Here is a 17,143-nt window from a genome sequence, read left to right as displayed (position 1 = left end):
AGACAACTCTTGGCAAAACTATTTGCAGACGATTCTCTCCTCTTCTTGAAGGCGTGCCCCTAGGTCATTAGAAAAGCTCTGGAGATTGTACAAATGTTCTCAGTAACTTCGGGGTCCCATTGTAATATAGAGAAGTCAAGGATGATTTCCCTATCGAAAAATGACTCATTTGACCCTTATGTCTGATCAGGGGAGATTGTCACAAAAGGGAATATATTTAAACATCTGGGAGCCCCCTTGGGGGTGGATGTAACTCACAAGCACAGATTCGAGTGGGTACTTGAAAAAATCAAAACTATAATGAGTAGGTGGGAGTATGCTATTCTCCCATTCCCAAGTCGGATAAAAGTGATGAATGCCTTTATGATTCCTTATATTGCCTTCACTAACCCACTTCTCAAGATGGCTAAGTGTCACTGGAAAAAGTTCTTAAAACCAGTAAAAACATTTTTATGGAAAAATAACACGAAATCTTCCAAGCCATGGCAATGGACCCGTTGGGAATCAGTTGCTCGTCTGAGGAATCAAGGAGGCCTCGGGATTCTCAACCCTGTGGCTCATGCAGAAGCTTGTTGCGCCAAATTTGTTGTTTCCTTGGCTAAACAAGATCAAGTTTGGGCTGTCATGATCAGAGATATGATAGAAGCAACTAAACTTGGCTCGAAGGGCGGAAAGTGGAGAAGGGTGGAGGTTCATGAAAAACTATTAGCCCCGGCGTAATCTACCTTAAGACTCGAGGGCAGCTCAAGAGAATTGGTAAGAAAATGCAATAGAGTAGGAGGAGTCTTAAAGTGGGGGGAAGATGCCAGATACTTCAAGAACTCCATCCTGCATTGGTCCCCCTGGCTCTCCAAAGGTGTAGATCCGCCACAAACTCCCTATTGGATTGAGACAGCCAAGAAGCTGAATAATAAGGGTCTAAACCGGCTTGAGCATTTCTGGGACAGTGTCAACAAGAGTTGGAAAACCATTGACCTTATGGTTGCCCAATACCAACTTAATAGCTTGGAGGTCTTACTTGTCCACAAAGTGATGAAAGAGCTTGACAATCTAGTGATGCCAATCTGTGATTCGGAGTTGGACTGGAATGCCTGGAAATGGCCCGGAAGCAGTCTCTTGTGGAAACCCCATACTAAAATCATTTATCAAACAATGATGCAAAAGAAGAATTGGTCTAGGCCCCTTAACAAGCTATGGAAAAAGCAATGGCCGGAGGAAAGATGGGAGCATGTAATGGAAAACATATGGAAGCCAAAGGTTCCGCAGTACATGAAGGTTTTCTTATGGAAGGTTATTTAGGGTGCTCTACCGACGGGAGTGAAGATTCAGGAGAGAGGGATTGGGTTAGATCGATGCTTGGGGTGCAGGTTAGCTAGTGAAGATCTGGCCCACCTATTCATGGACTACCTAGCTATAAAAGGCCTCGTAGGGAAAGTATGCAAGTGGGTCTAGAGAACATTGAAAATTAGTTTTTTCAAGACTGACCTATGCCTTGGAGGTAAAAATTCAGTTAGTCCTGCACTCCTCGTCAGTAGTCAGATACTTCTTCTTTCATAATGTATGGCAGACAAGGAACCGCCGTGTGTTTGGCAAGCTTCGCAGAAATTATACAAGAAAGCAAAGTGCTAATATGGGCACTCGGGCGCAAGCATCACTCGAAGGATTGGTCTAGGACTACTTGTGCCTTGTTGTCAGCAGATGGAATGCCTAGGAAATAAAAGATCTCAAAATGATGGACTTATGTATCAAGGATGTGGAGGTGGGGTAGTAGGGGTGGTTGACCTAATAGCCGTTGTAATTATGATCCCTGGATGGTGTCATGGCTTAACATGAGCATGACAAAACCTTGTAATTTTTTGGGCTACTCAATATAATCCACTCACAATTGTGAGTTTTGCCAAAAAAAAAAAAAAAAAGAGAGAGAGAAGCACTCAAAACTCATATCAAATAAGTTATTATTTTGAATTGAAAGGATCTATATATAAAACTCGTCATCATTTGAGACTTGGCAAAACAAGGTGAGGGGACCACAAAGGCATGCTACGTTAAGGGGGAGTGAGGGAAAGTAAATTTAAGGGGGCGTGAGGGAAAGTAAATTTAAATAAGTGCTTACAATCACATAGAATTTTGTTTTGTTTTAATATAAAAGTATGATATATTATACATACACTAGTAAAACGGCACCGCCTTCGGCGGCATCATGGTCCCTCTTACCTTCAAGCTCCTCACTCTTGACAAATTTCTCAAAAGTGTGCTCCAACATTGTTCAACAACTTCAGATAGCTCACCATAGCTGAGAGCAGTGTTCGAGAAAAATGTGTCTCAACTTAATATCGTGTCGTTTTCAATTTCAAATATGCCAGTTGAGGGCAAAGGAAAAAAGGAGAAACCCCGCCCCGAAAAAGAGAAAAATAGTGTGAAACCCCAAAAAATAAACCTAAACTTTTAAATTTCCTCCAACAGTCTTCCGAAAGAGAGAGTGAGACGCCGCCTATTGATGATGTTGATGATAATCTCTCTCTCTCTCTCTCTCTCTCTCTCTCTCTCTCTCTCTCTCAATAAAGACGTTAATATACCATTTCATTCATCTCTCTCTCTCTCTCTCTCTCTCTCTCTCTCTCTCTCTCTCTCTCTCTCTCTCTCTCTCTCGCTCTCGTGAAGACGTTAATATACCATGATTTCGTTGGTGCACTGGTCATTGACAATGTGTTGTGCGTGCATCACTCAAGACCGTCCCGACTTCTTAGCAACTTCGACCTTACCCCATCCCTCCTTCCCTCCCTCGGCTCATCTTGCCCAATCTAGCCTGCACAAATATATTGGGGGAGCAGCATGCGGAGGTGTAGAGGAGCTTGAGTTGATGGAGACAATGGAGGACATGCATGCACCGACGTCAAGAAATATCTCCGATTGGCTCAAGGCTAAGATGAGGATGTTAATAAACCATTTCATTCATCTCTCTCTCTCTCTCTCTCTCTCTCTCTCTCTCTCTCTCTCTCTCTCACCCAACCACCTCAATTAACTTCAAAATTTGAGCCAAGAGCAGTGCTCGGAAAAAATGTGTCTCAACTTAATATCGTGCCGTTTTTTACTCTCTCTCTCTCTCTCTCTCTCTCTCTCTCTCTCTCTCTCTCTCTCTTTGTGTACATGCAACCTCTCCGTTGCGTTTTCTATCTCCAGTTCTCTCTCTCTCTCTCTCTCTCTCTCTCTCTCTCTCTCTCTCTCTCTCTCTCTCTCTCACACACACACACACACACACACACACACAATCACACCCGACCACGTCAATCAACTTTAAAATCTGAGCCGAGAGTAGTGTTCGGGAAAAATTGTGCCTCAACTTAATATCGTGTCATTTTCTGGCTGCAGTTCTCTCTCTCTCTCTCTCTCTCTCTCTCTCTCTCTCTCTCTCTCTCTCTCTCTCTCTCTCTCTCGTACGCTCGTGGCTCACCCGCTTGCCTCGAAGTTGCTAAGTTGGCCTAGGCTAGATTGGAGCTAGTCTACAACGGAGGCAATGCTCTTTGCTCAATGCATGTGCACGGTGGCAATGAGGGTGCCACTGTCCACATCTCTCAACGACCCAACCGCGCCTCCTCACACTAACGATCCCACAGTGGACCACAAAGACGCACTTACAACACAGTCGCGGCTCGCTTACGGTCTCAAGAGGAAAATCTATAAAATTATGATATTTTTTCCGAGGCTTTGCACTGTTTTTCTCTATTTCAAGATGGAATTTTTCCTTTTCTCCTTGCTCTGAAGCGGTGAAAACAGCACAATATAAAGCTGAGGCATTTTTCTCGAACGCTGTCTGACTCCAGGCCCTGAGCCTCTCTCTCTCTCTCTCTCTCTCTCTCTCTCTCTCTCTCTCTCTCTCTCTCTCTCTCTCTCTCTCTCTCTCTCTCTCTCTCTCTCTCTCTCTCTCTCTCTCTCTTCGTGAAATTGAAATTAAAACCGCCACGGTATTAAGCTAAGACGCATTTTTCACGAACCAAAGGAGTTCAGGAAATTGAAACCGGCACAGTCAGTGTTTGAAAAAAGTGTGCCTCAGCTCAGCCTTAAGCCAACGTGGCCGGTTGGGGGGAGGGCAAAAAGGAGAAAATTTCGCTTAAAATACATGGAAAATAGTGTAATTTTTGCAAAAATAGTGGCTAGTATTGTAAAATTTCCAGTTCAAATTTGTCTTGGGAGGAATTTTTGTATGTTTGTAAAAATGATTTTTCCCCAACAGTGGGCACGTTATTAAGCTGAGACACATTTTTCATGACTGCGTGACGTGGGAGACTGCGTGACGCGAGCCTGTGCAGACTCAGACCTAGTAGTCTTGGTCAACGCGTGCATACAGCCTACAATGCCGACTCGTCGACTGTCTCCATTCCGCCTGCACTGTGCACTGTGCACGCACGTGCTAAGTCTCTTTCTCTCTCTCTCTCTCTCTCTCTCTCTCTCTCTCTCTCTCCTTCCCTCTCCTACTGCACGTGCGCATTGTCTCATCTCCGTTTTGCTCCGCGCACACCAACCGGATGAAACTCCTTCAAACACGTGTCAGAGGGGGAGCCGAAATTCCCTCCCCCATTATCTATTAGTATAGATAATTATAAAAGGTTTCTATATTGTAAAAGGTCTCACTTCAATAATAAGGTAAAAAGTGTATATTGCATTACAACATTTCGAAACAATAAATTAAAAACATATTAAAAATCAAAATAAAAAATATTTTATTGTTTTCTTATAAAAAGATAAATTTAAAAAGCATAAAAAATAATAAAATAGTTTAATAACTTTTTTTTTTGAAGTCTTTAAATAAAAAGATCTTTTATCAATATGTCATATCATGGAATCAAATTCTTATCAACATACTATTTACTAACACGGTCGATCGCTTTCGACAACCTCTCTCTCTCTTTCTCTCTCCTTCATTATCGCATGTACAGAGACTTCTCTCAGCTTGGAGTTTAATCTTCATGTGGCATATTTTTACACGTGTAAAGAGCTCCTTCTTTCACCATATTATGTTAATTTAAATTCATTTGTTCTTTTCAAGCATGCCAAAAAGTGAATGCACTTTTGGACCTTTAGAGAATCGCACATAAAAGACTATGATCTCTTTTTATTTATTCAAAAGACTTTTAAGCTCCCATAGGGACACTTGTCTCACAGTGCAAATTGAAATCAGTCACCCTTTGGGGTACCAAGGCCTTTAACATGACAAAAATTCAAAAGCCCCCACCCACACGCACCCCCCAAAAAAAAAAAAAAAATCATTCCTTTGACAGGCCAAGAAAGATCCTCACATTTAACACTCTAGAATACTTCACGAGCAATAATAATAACATAACTAATTGTGTGAAAGAGGGCCCTTTGTCTTCTTGATCATGAAAACGTTTCTTTAAGTTTGAAAGAGTCCTTCTTGAACTAAGTAGAATTTCTAAAAGTTCCAGAAAGATGGACATACTTTGGCTCTTAGAATGTGGAAAATGCCTCCTCCATGTTTGACAAGAGTTGATAACCAAGTCCAAGTGTCCATGCGTTAGTGTTCTTGTTGGTGCGAGCTTCAACAAGTGATAAAATTACAAGGCTTGTCGGACATGATAAACAAAAAATTTTGACATACAATTTTTTAAGTCCCCTTTCATATGCTTTGTGTAATGCAATCAATTTATATAATTTTTCATATATAACATTAATTTAAAGATATAAATACAAAAAATGACAGGCAATTTTGAGATTGTTTTGATAGGCAAAATAGCCCTTGACAAAAAAAATAGACGTCAATTTCAGGCATTGATATGAAGCTATATCTCACTTTAAAATCACTACATCTCTAAGCTTTTTTTAAAAACATAAACACATAAAATTAAATTAAAAAAGCACCCTAAGCTTTAGATCCCTATGCTCTACACTCCCCTTTGAAAATTTTACATTTTTAAGCTCTAGAGTTTTTTTTACAAATTTAAAATTGTAGATCCTTAAGTTGTAAATCCTACTTTAAAAGCTTTGAAGTTCTAAGTCCTAAAACTCTAGCGTCTCGGAGTGACCCTCCCCCTACTTGTGGATCCATGTAACATTTTCACTTTCTTTAATTCAAAGTTTTACCTTCTAATAAAAAAAACTCTAGGTCCTCATTGGATCATTGGAGATTTTACTTTAAAAGTTTTACATCTTTAAGTTCTCAACTTAGCTTTAAAATCTCTAAAAATAAAAATAAAAATCTTTAAAGGTTAAAGCCCTAAATGATAAATTCCTTCCATAAAGTTTTAACTAACAAAAATGACAACTTTAGTCTATTACCTCAAGTTTAAAGGGTGAACCAAATTCTCAAAATGAAAAGGTGGGTAAAAGAACTTCTCATATTTCAAAATGAAAAGGTGACTATTGGCATTTGTGGAGCCTCTAAGGTTGGTTTTATCATTTAACATATAAAGCTGTCAAAGTTTTATGCTTCCAAAGGCATTGGGTAATCCAAAATCTTTTCCTTGATATATGAGAGTTCATTTCATATTTCAAAACTCAAAACATATCATCATTAGATTTACACAATTCATTTCAATGAGTGTTCACTATCTTATCTCAACCAATTAACATTTTTTATCTATCAAAAAATGTTTAAAAATACAACTCAACTTTTTTTTTATTTTAGTCAGCAAAAAAAAAAGGCAACGCTATAGCCTTGCCCTTTGGGCAAGCCAAAAAGGTAGAGAGAACTATTTTAACTATGCTATGGCTTATGAGAACTCTCGCTAGAAAAGGTAAGAGAGAACTACATTAAGCATGCCATGGCTTAAGAGAGACCCTGGGGTCTTTTTGACCTCTTTTTTATTACATGGTTTTGCCCTACCTAGTCAACCCTCACCTCTTTGAGTACCTGAGTCTCATCACTATATCACGCGGACATGATCAAATGGGATCAATGGTGGAGGAGGAAAAAGCGACATACGTCAATTATGGACCGTTAGATCTGAGGTTGTCCGAATTTATAAATTTGCTTCGAATTTACTAATCGGTCCACATTTACAATATGACATACTTGAATCGTCTATATTTCAACGTACGCATGAGAGTGTAGTGGTTAGTGCACATGGCTCATGGTGGAGAGGTCGGAGGTTGAGACATGGAGTGCGGATCGATCCGAATTTACAAACCTATCCGAATTTACCAAACGACCCGAATTTACCAAATGCGCATCCGACGACCCATATCACCTCAGTCGTCGATCCCATTTGAGCATACCCGTGCGAGATAGTGTGGAGGGTGGGTGTGTCCTTGAGCTCATGTTTGGTAAAATCTTATCTGAGCCATACACAATTCCTTTCTATGCTTTTTGAAGGCAGAGATTTTATAAATTTGAGCTTTAGTTTTACATTCTAACCCTCTTAAATTTTGGATGGATTATCTCTTGTTTCTCTTTGCTTCTAAAAAGAAGGTAAGCATAGATACACTTTTCTTGAACACACAAGTTTGAGGTATGTGGATATGCACATTCAACCCGGACTAGGCAGCTCTCTGGTGCTTGCCATTCTTGAGATGGGCAGCAAGGCTCCAAAAAATGATTTTATGGAGCCGACTTTGGATCCCTTTCACCCCTTTCTGAGAAGGTGAAAACCATATTTGAGAAGGAAAATTTTGCAGGATTGAATTTTCAACTAAAAATCTTGAAATTTGAACCAACTTCAAATCCTCCATGTTGCAAAAATTTGAGGGAGCCATATTTTCAAGTTTTTGATAATGCAAATGTACCTTTTCTTGAGCCCTGCATTGGGCGGACTAGGGATTAAGAGTTTCTTTTTTCTTTGCAAAAGTTACAAATGTGAGTGATGTTATATTAATGATCATCAAAAAATTTACAAGCCCGAACTTGCTTAGAACCAAGGTATCCAGACAACCAACCACACAACATCATGAGACTACTACACCATACGACATCAAAGATCAAGTACATCGGCTGATACATGGGAGCCACTCCGTCGACCGAACCATGGTACCTGGCTGAATAGGGTGCCACCCTCAAAACCAGAGAACAACAAAGACTACATGCCAAGAAGGGGCCGGGGCCCATAGTCCCTATCACCCAGCATAGAGGAGATGCGACCACACGAGCTCTTCTGCCACCAGAGCCAACTATGCCTCGAGAGGCCAAAGCCAAAACAAACCAGACTTGCATCCCAAAGACCATCAGAGAATACCGCCACCGAACCAAACCGGACTTGGTCTCCACCAGCCAGACCTCGACCGCATCGAACCAGTAAGATCTTCAAGAAGAAGCAACAAAAGTACCAGGTCACAACATGTGAACAGAGACCTGAGAACCACCAGAGCACCGTCCGCAAGCCCCAACTGGAGCTCAACCACCGCTATGCAGGCCCATGCAACAGAAGGGCCAAGCCCCACACCACACATCGAACCGAAACCGCCACAAAGCAAATATTTTCATACCACGAAACCTGTCAAACCACCACGCCACAAGGACATGAACCAGGCCAAGCGAGCAAAATTCTCCCCCGATTGAGGGATGGGTTGCCACCAAACCCCAAAGCCAAAAAAGAACTAGCCAAGAAGAACGCATGCGCCGAGAGGCATAGAGTGACCAAGCTCCTCACACTCGAGGAGAAACCCCACCCGTCTCCAACGCATATCCCCCCCCCCCCCCCCCCCCCCCCCCCCCCCAACAAATGCACCAACGCCTGCACGCTTAAGAGTTAAGATGCCACACGACGGGGGTGAAGATTCAGGAGAGAGGGATTGGGTCAGATCAATGCTTGCGGTGCAGATTAGCTAGTGAAGATCTGGCCCACCTATTCATGGACTACCCAGCGATAAAAGGCCTCGCAGGGACAGTATGCAAGTGGGTCCAGAGAACATGGAAAATTAGCTTCTTCAAGCCTGACCTTTGCCTTGGAGGTAAAAATTCAGATAGTCCTGCACTCCTCGTCAGCACTCAAATCGTCAGTTACTTCTTCTTGCATAATGTATGGCAAACAAGGAACCGCCGTGTTTTTGAAGGAGGATTTGAGGTAGCAAGCTTCCCAGAAATTATACAGGAAAGCAAAGTGCTAATATGGGCACTCGGACGCAAGCATCACTCAGAGGATTGGTCTAGGACTACATGTGCCCTGTTGTCAACAAATGGAATGCCTGGGATGGGGGCAAATCTTGACCATCGGTAATTAAAAGTTATCAGAATGTCAAGAGTATGGACCTTGGGTATCAAGGATGTGGAGGTGGGTAGTAGGGGTGGCTGCCGTAATAGCCGATGTAATTATGATCCCTAGATGTTGCCATGGCTTAGCATGAGCATGGCAAAACCTTGTAATTTTTCGTGCTGCTCAATATAATCCACTCACAATTGTGAGTTTTTGCTATTAAAAAAAATAAAATTAAGAGTTAAGATGCCACAACACCAATACAAAGTTTCTTCTAGAGGGGTTTTTAATTGAATGGTCAACTTGATTACCAAGGCTATCATGGTTGACAACTTCAAGGTTGGCAATATGGCATCGGCATCCATACACACATAAGACAAGGAAGGAAGGAAGGAAGGAGAGATGTTTCACTCTCTCGAACGTATTATGTACAAACTGTAGGCAGGGGCCACTTGGCCAAGGCTTCTTCCTCTTCGTCCTCGTCTTCCTCGCCTCAGAAACGGCCCGGCCCGCCTTCTTCCCCTGTCCTTGGAATCCTGCCCTCCCCTGTTTTTTCCTGTCTCTCTGAGGTGACTCCATTTCTCCTTTGAGCTTTTTGCCTGTAAAGTTTTTGTGCCTTTTGTGATTTGGGTTTGGCGAGTGGAACAAAACCCACTTCCCTTTCTGCTCTTCTGTCGCCTGCATGTTCATGGAGTCGACCTAACTACTTCCGATCCTGCCTCTCTTCCCTTTAGAGGAAAGTCTTTGTGTGTTCATTACCTCTTCGCTTCAACCAGCTTCATCCGCCCGTCCCAAGCTAGCTCTGTTCAATACGATGAAGATCCATGTGCAAACTAGGTGTTAACTATGTTACATTGGAAATTCGCTTTGGCTGTAGGGCTCCCTGCTGCTGCTGTTGTCATTGTGCTTCTTGTCGCCATCTACAATTTATTCTGCTGCTATAACATCACAAAGCGCCGTGGACTGGGTGATCGTGGTTGTGTTTGGCATAGCCATGTCAACCCCTACTCAAGCTACGGAAGACATAACAGTCAAGGCAATCTCTTTATCAATTCTCATAAGATCAGAAAAGATCCTCTGGATGCTGCTCTCAGACATAGTAGCAAAGTGGCTAGTGTATGGCGAACGACATACCCCATTAAGCCCTTTGATTGGAGTGAGCATCCAGCTCTTGTCGCAGAGGCCGTCGAACATGGATGGAGTGCATTTGCGTTCACTTACACATGCTCCTCCTGCCCTGCTCCTGTGAATTTCTGGGACATGTGCACATCATGCTCTCATAAGCATGATTATGAGCCGGATATAACCTGGGAGGTGGGCAGTGGCTCAGAGTACATGCAGAAGCTATGGCTGAATCCAGGATTGGTCCCACGGAAAGAAAGTTATGTTGTACTAGTGCAAGCTTTGCAGGCTGCACTTCCCCTCCCCGGACCCCCCTTGGGATCACTTTCCTTCCCTCAAGAGGGATACTATGAGATCACTGTACTTGCTGAAGGGTCAGCGGAGGCACCTCGAAGCTCTTTCGCAGAGAACGAGCATGTGAAGCTCATGTCCAAGCATCTTCTATCTGGTAAACACCTGGGCTCAGAGGTTCCTACTAATGAGACACTGGATGGAAGTGGAAAGCAGCAGCTGACAAAAGAAATGAGCAAGAGCTTTAAACTAGCAGAAACTTTCCAAAATCTGTCCAGTCATATAGAATTTAGCAAGTTCTCTTCGAAGGAGAACCATTTGGTAGAAAGTCTACAATCGATTGCAATTGGCTTAGCTGCAGGAGGGGCTCCTCCTTTCAGGCTTCCTGGTTTTGATTGTGGATCTGTCGGATTCCATTCAAACGGCCACATTTATTTGAATGGTGAGTCTCTTTATTCGTTGTGCATTTTGTAAGCCAGTAACTAGGTTTCAAGCCATCGCAGGTTTGTCTTCTTGGTGAGGACTGTGAGTAGGCTCTGACTTTCTACAATGCAAGTTTGATATTGCAGGGGCTCTCCATGTTGAGCAAGAGCCAAGAGTGCCTGCTATGAGTCGTTCATGGGGTGCTGTCAAAACAACAGTTGGCTGTGGGTTTGATCCTCTTGCAAAGAAGGTTTATTTTACAGCGGATGGAGCGCATGTTTATGATCTTTTGGCTTCCAGTATTGAGTTTGGATATCCTTTATTTCCAATTGTTGCAGCCAACTATGATGTGAAGCTACTCATTAACTTTGGCCAGAGCCCTTTCGAGTATGCACCTGCAAATAGTCATAGAGTTTCTGATCCATGCTTCCGGAGGCCTAATTCAAGATCTGCAAAAAACGGCTTCGTCAATGAAGACAGTGGGGATCTTTTTTCAATGGGAAGGATAGACTCTCAATGGTTCACAGGGGTTCAGTCTCCCACCTCAGAGGATTTGCAACACCGACATGTCTTTTCAGAGGCCGACTCTGATCTATTTGAGATTGTACTGGATCCTCGAGTCAATTAGTCCATTTGTCAATCATTCATACTGGTATGGATTGGGCAGGGATGGTTTGTCATGTGCTTCAAAGAATTGCTAAGGCTTGAAGCTCGGATTGTGTTGCCCCTCAGATGCAGGCCTTGAGATGTTCGCACAAACTCTCAAAATTGCAAGGTATCTTTGCGCTAGACGTTTATACATAAAGAGTGTGACAGAACGGTCAAACTCAATGCAGCTGGGCCATAGATTGTGCACATTTTTTGTACAGTTAAGTCCTTTTTTGTTCAGGTGCAATTATATGACCTGACAGTTTTACCCCCAAATTCATTGCTGGTGCCTTGAAAGGAAAATTTGTTGCTGATTTGAGTTCTTCAAAAAATGCAAACTATGCCCCTCATGCATACTTTGAGTGACACTTCCACCTAGACTGGCTCTTTTTGGGGCTAATGCTGAAAAGAGGTTTCTATTCACCTCTAAACGTTGAGCCTCGTTTTTCACAAACACCCTCAATTAAATGTACATGGCAGAAGGTTTTTTTGTTCTTACCCATCATATAGCAGCTTTACGTCAGTTTTTGTTTTTCAGTGGATCTTCTATTTGAGGTACGTTAATGTTGGGTGTATGCCCTGCTCGAGGGGGGCTGCTTGATTGTTGAGGCCATTCCACTTTTATTATGGTGCCAGTTTTAGCATGGCAGTAGATGTTTATACTCTGTATTTATGATGCTGCCGTTTCTATTTGCCTTTGTATCTTCAAGAAAGGGTAAAAAAATTGTCTACTTTTTGCGAGGAGAAAGGAAGTGATGCGTCCCGATCCACCCTTACACCTTTTTCTGAACTTTGGGTTCAAGCAGAAAGGCTTGACAATGGGGTTCAATCAGATTTGCTATCTAATTGGTCTTCATAGCACCCCGTCATGGCCTCTTGTGACCAAGAGGAGCAAGTATTTAGCATGATGTGTGTTTTAAGACATAGATTTTTGCATGCTGGTGGAATTTGTTGTTGTTGCTGCCATGCTATGTTTAACTGCAAGTAGTAGAAGGGCCTTTATCAAACAAGTATGTTACTCCTTTGTGCTGGAAAGATTTCAGTGTTGGATGGGGAAGCCAGTAAAATGTTGCAAATTTACAGGCCTACTAGAAGGTTCCTAGCATCAAATAGCTAATGCACTAATTACATGCTGCGTGCAAGTGCTTGCGTGCACACTATGATATCCATTCACTTGCTCCAATTATTGATGCTGTGCAGGATTAACCAGTTAGCAGGAAGCAGCTACTGAAATGCTCACTTTTAAGCTCCTTTGGTTTCATTCTGCCCATGAAAACACTCATGTACAATTTCACATGAAATTTTAGTGTCTTTTTCAGTGGAGATGCATCCATAGCAGTATAGCTGAGGATACAGAGAAATCAGGCTTTTGATAGACGATGTATCTTCCTTGAGAAACATAATTGATTCTTTAAATATAATCTGTTTCTTCACAGAATTACTGGGACTTGTGAGAGTAAATACAGAGGCTTTGCGTTGTCTTATTATGAGAGAAAGAATATGATGAGAAGTCTTATGTTGGAGCACTACCTTCACTCTTGTTTTTAAGACTTGTCTCTGAGTTTGTATGCTTGGGCTTGAGTTAGAGAGAGAATCTATGTAACAAAAAATGGTAGTCCATAGTTACTCCCTTATGTTAGCCCAAAAGTCAAATCCTATCTACCACATCACTATCTTTGCACAAAGTTAGCTCCTTTAACCAAGGATTCAAGCCTTTAAAAGATGTAACTCTCTTCATTTCATGTTACTACAAAGTGTCCACTAGTTTCGTTTCAATACGAATGATTCTCTCTCTCTCTCTCTCTCTCTCTCCCCCCAAACCCACCTCCCCGCCCCCTACACACACACACACACACAAAACATGAGGCAACAAGGAATAAAAGATATTCCTTGCACATGCCCACCATTGTGGGAAAATATTGTGAGGTTCTTCATGCTTCATTTGAAAGCACATTGTTGGATGTCTTTGGTAGTGATGGTATCCATTTCCGTGGGTTCTAGCCCGTCATCACATGTATGAGATCATGGGACCTTTAATGCGTGATTGGGCCATGTGGCTATCTATGTAGTTTGATGATGCATTCATTGGTTTCATTTTTGTGTATGTGTACTTGCAAAGACACGCCAGGAAAAACATATAATGCTTACACACATCATGCTTCACGTTTTTGGCTAGTACTAGGTCGCAAATATGCGTGTACAAGTCATAACGCACATTACCAATTGCTCTACTGCATCTTATAGAATGATTTGTGTAATGAGGGCCATGTAGGGATTCAAATTAATGTAATCGAATATTTGGACATGCATTCTACAATCAGACTTTGATGGATTGCGGTTTATGTTTCCCTAGGGTTTTATAATCCAAGGTTTGGCTCTTACTTGTATTAGCATGTCCATGTGGAACATTGAGCCTATGTGCACGTGACAAACCCTTCTTGCCAAATGTGAGGCTTGGCCAAGCTACCTTCGAGAGCTACCTCCCATAGACGGAGGTGGTTCACCACTCCTCTTGGACGATGAGTTGTTCTTCAAGTTTGGATTGTCCCTCTTCAACTTTATATCTTCCTCCTTCGAATCAAAGGGTGTACACTATCATTTACCCCGTTTCTCCACCATTATCACTCTTCCCTCTCTATAAACGTGAGAATGTGTGGCATGCATTCTTTCCAATGTGCTACTTGAGCATGAGTGAGATCTTCCTGCAAAAGTACTTTTCTCACCCCTTAGGGTGCGGCGATGTGAGAGAAATTCCTTCTTTCTGTACAAATCAACAAACTTCATTATAAATGGTCTCTCTTTTGATGCATCTTTCCCTACCCTCTATGCATATGTGAGCATAAAGCCAATGTGTCTGCTTGTGGAGTTTCGTGTAAAGTGTGAAATTTGTCCTAGAGTACTAGAGTATGATTCAAGGAGAGGAAAGGTAGAATTAGCCCACATGCATTGGTGCAAGGTTGTAGAGATACTTAAAGCTCATTTCATGAATAAACATTCGCATTACATCTCTCTTGTCTATGGTGAGCTTGTGATGGCTTAGCAACTACTCAAGATCGTGTTTATGAGTCCAAGTTAATCTATCTTGGAACCTAATTCGCTTGAGTGATAATCTATTCTACACACGCTCACTCGTGTGCACCATGTTTGTCTTTCATCCACCCTAGCTAGCACGATCCCATTCCCATCAAGTGGTATCAGAGCTCCATGGTTTGCTAGCTAGGTTTGTTACGATGCTTTTGTGTGATAATGTAATAAGCATTTCCATTAGGCTTCTCTTCTCTCTAATCTGATTAAGCTATGTGTGGGCAAGTTCATGGTGAAAGTCCATTGAGCCACTACCCTCCACAGCTAGGTCAAGCTTGATTAAGAGTCGTAGGATCTTTGCATTCGATTAGTGCATGATTGCATTCTTTTAGTTCGCTCTCATCTTCGATTTCCCCTCTAATAAGCTCACTAATTAAGCATCATCACGCAAGCTATTGCATTCGTATTTAGGCTGCACTTAGTGTCAATTTTTGCTAATTTGTACCTTCAATTAATTTCATCAAGTTCGCTTTCTCGTCGCATTGGTCACATATCCTGAAGTGCTTGTTGCAAGCCTTCCATAGACTCCTCAAGCTCTCCATTTGGAAGCCGGGAGGCCCCTCTACCCCATCACCATTTTTATGTTATTATTATTGTGTGTGTGTGTGTGTGTGTGTGTGTGTGTGTGTGTGTGTGTGTGTGTGTGTGTGTGTGAGAGAGAGAGAGAGAGAGAGAGAGAAAGAGTTTGTGTGTGCACCTCCGTGCCAAAGCTAAAAATAAGGGTTCTTTTTTACAATTCATTACACAAGCAAGGCAAGTGGTGGTGTTGGCTAGTGGGTCAACCCTACTTTGTGGTGGGGACAAGAACCCGTGCTCAAGTTGGGCAGTCTAAAAATAGGCAACATGGTCAAACCCAAAATTTGCTCTTAAATTGGTTTTTTGAAGACTCGGGGGTCCGAAAGCATCTGTTTTCATGTTGTGAGGCTCTGTCCTGCGCACCACGTGCCCGACGACCTGCCTGCACATGCCCGAAGGGCTGCCCGCCGTACCCTCGCTGCCCCAATGCTTCCCGTGTTGTCCAGCTCTGTAAGCCGCTCGTCCCACGAACCCAAATGCCTTAAGAACTCCAAGGCAAATAATCCAAAGGTCAAAGGGCATCCCTGCAAGGTCTTGTTCCCGCGCACTGATCCAACCCCCTTGCCAAGGGGCAATTCCCACAGCCTCGAGCAGAGCAATAAGAGTCTATTCTCATAGAGGTAACCATTCTTCAAGGGAACTTCTTCCGAGCATCAAAGAATAACTTCAAAGCAAAGTAAAGATCAAAGCAATTCCACATCAAGCCTTTCCACCATTTGTGAAGAGGAGCTTCACAAAAGGATTTTCTCTCTCTCTCTCTCTCTCTCTCTCTCTCTCTCTCTCTCTCTCTCTCTCTCTCTCTCTCTCTCTCTCTCTCTCTCGCAATTAAACTCTAAATTTTTTTGCAACCAAGCACCATTTGCAATGAATATCATTATCTACATTTACGGGGATGACCTTTTAGTCGTGCTTGTGTAAAGAGGTAGACACTGGCCGGGAGAGTCCCCTAAGCTAAGACCCCTCTATTAGCGCAATGGAAGAGAAAGGGCTTAGGAAATTTAACAGGGAGAGCTTTCACACTTGGTAAGCCAAGTTGAAAGGCTACTTAATGAAAAAACAGTTGTTGGGAGTAGTCAAGCCAACGATCACTGATCTGTCATCCATTGATGGAACATACATATATACATGAGCCATGAGTGCACAAAATCAAGCCAAGGACAAGCAGGCATTAAGAATCATAATTACTAAACTACATGGCAATTATGTACACTTTACTGATGATTAAGAAACCTCATCAGTTGCATCCGAAGCACTAGAAAAAACCTTTGGAGCTAGGAGAAAGAAGAGCAAAGTGAGCTTAAAGAAGGATCTATAAAAATTAAAAAAGTAACATAACAAAGATATTGCAAGCTTGGTCAATCGCCTCAAAAGCATGACCACACAACTAGCTTATGTAAACAATGCAGTACCATAGGAGGACAAAATTGCAGTTCTTCTAGCATCCTTACTACCTAGCTTTGACTAGATAATGACCATCATTAAGGAAAAGGATCCAACACCAGGTTTCCAAGATGTGATCAACTCTTTAGTGTCCTAGGAGAAGAAGCAAGGGAGGAATGCTACTTCAAGGGGAGAAGCTTTTGCAGAGGCTCAAGTAACAAAACTTGTTTCAAGTGTGGCAAAAAAAGGCACATAGCAAAGGATTGTCTGGCATCGAAGACTTGCAGCATTTGTAGGAAGAAGGGTCACCTTCCTTCCAAGTGTTTCAAAAAGGATAGAGGCAGCACCAGCAAAAGGATAGAGGCAGCACCGACAAAAATCCAAGGCCCAAAGTCTGTTTGGCAAAAGAAGACAAAGATGAAGATGAAGAAGAAGGTGGCAATAGCCTTCTAATCTAAGACGACATTCTCTAGTTTTTT

At 42.3% G+C, this 17,143-nt stretch overlaps 1 protein-coding gene across 1 annotated transcript; it reads left to right on the top strand.

Annotated features, from left to right (window-relative positions):
- Positions 1–9,518: 9,518 nt before the first annotated feature.
- LOC147449926 (uncharacterized) lies at positions 9,519–12,124 on the top strand. The gene is made up of 2 exons (XM_086522269.1): positions 9,519–10,995; positions 11,123–12,124. The coding sequence occupies exons 1-2, from the start codon at positions 9,987–9,989 to the stop codon at positions 11,602–11,604; spliced, it is 1,491 nt and encodes a 496-aa protein (XP_086378395.1). The 5' UTR covers positions 9,519–9,986; the 3' UTR covers positions 11,605–12,124.
- Positions 12,125–17,143: the final 5,019 nt, after the last annotated feature.

Source organism: Adiantum capillus-veneris, chromosome 10, assembly GCF_014529385.1.
Source record: "Adiantum capillus-veneris isolate H3 chromosome 10, ASM1452938v2, whole genome shotgun sequence".
In the NCBI taxonomy this organism is placed as follows: Eukaryota; Viridiplantae; Streptophyta; class Polypodiopsida; order Polypodiales; family Pteridaceae; genus Adiantum; species Adiantum capillus-veneris.
This window is presented reverse-complemented; position numbering and strand designations above follow the sequence as displayed.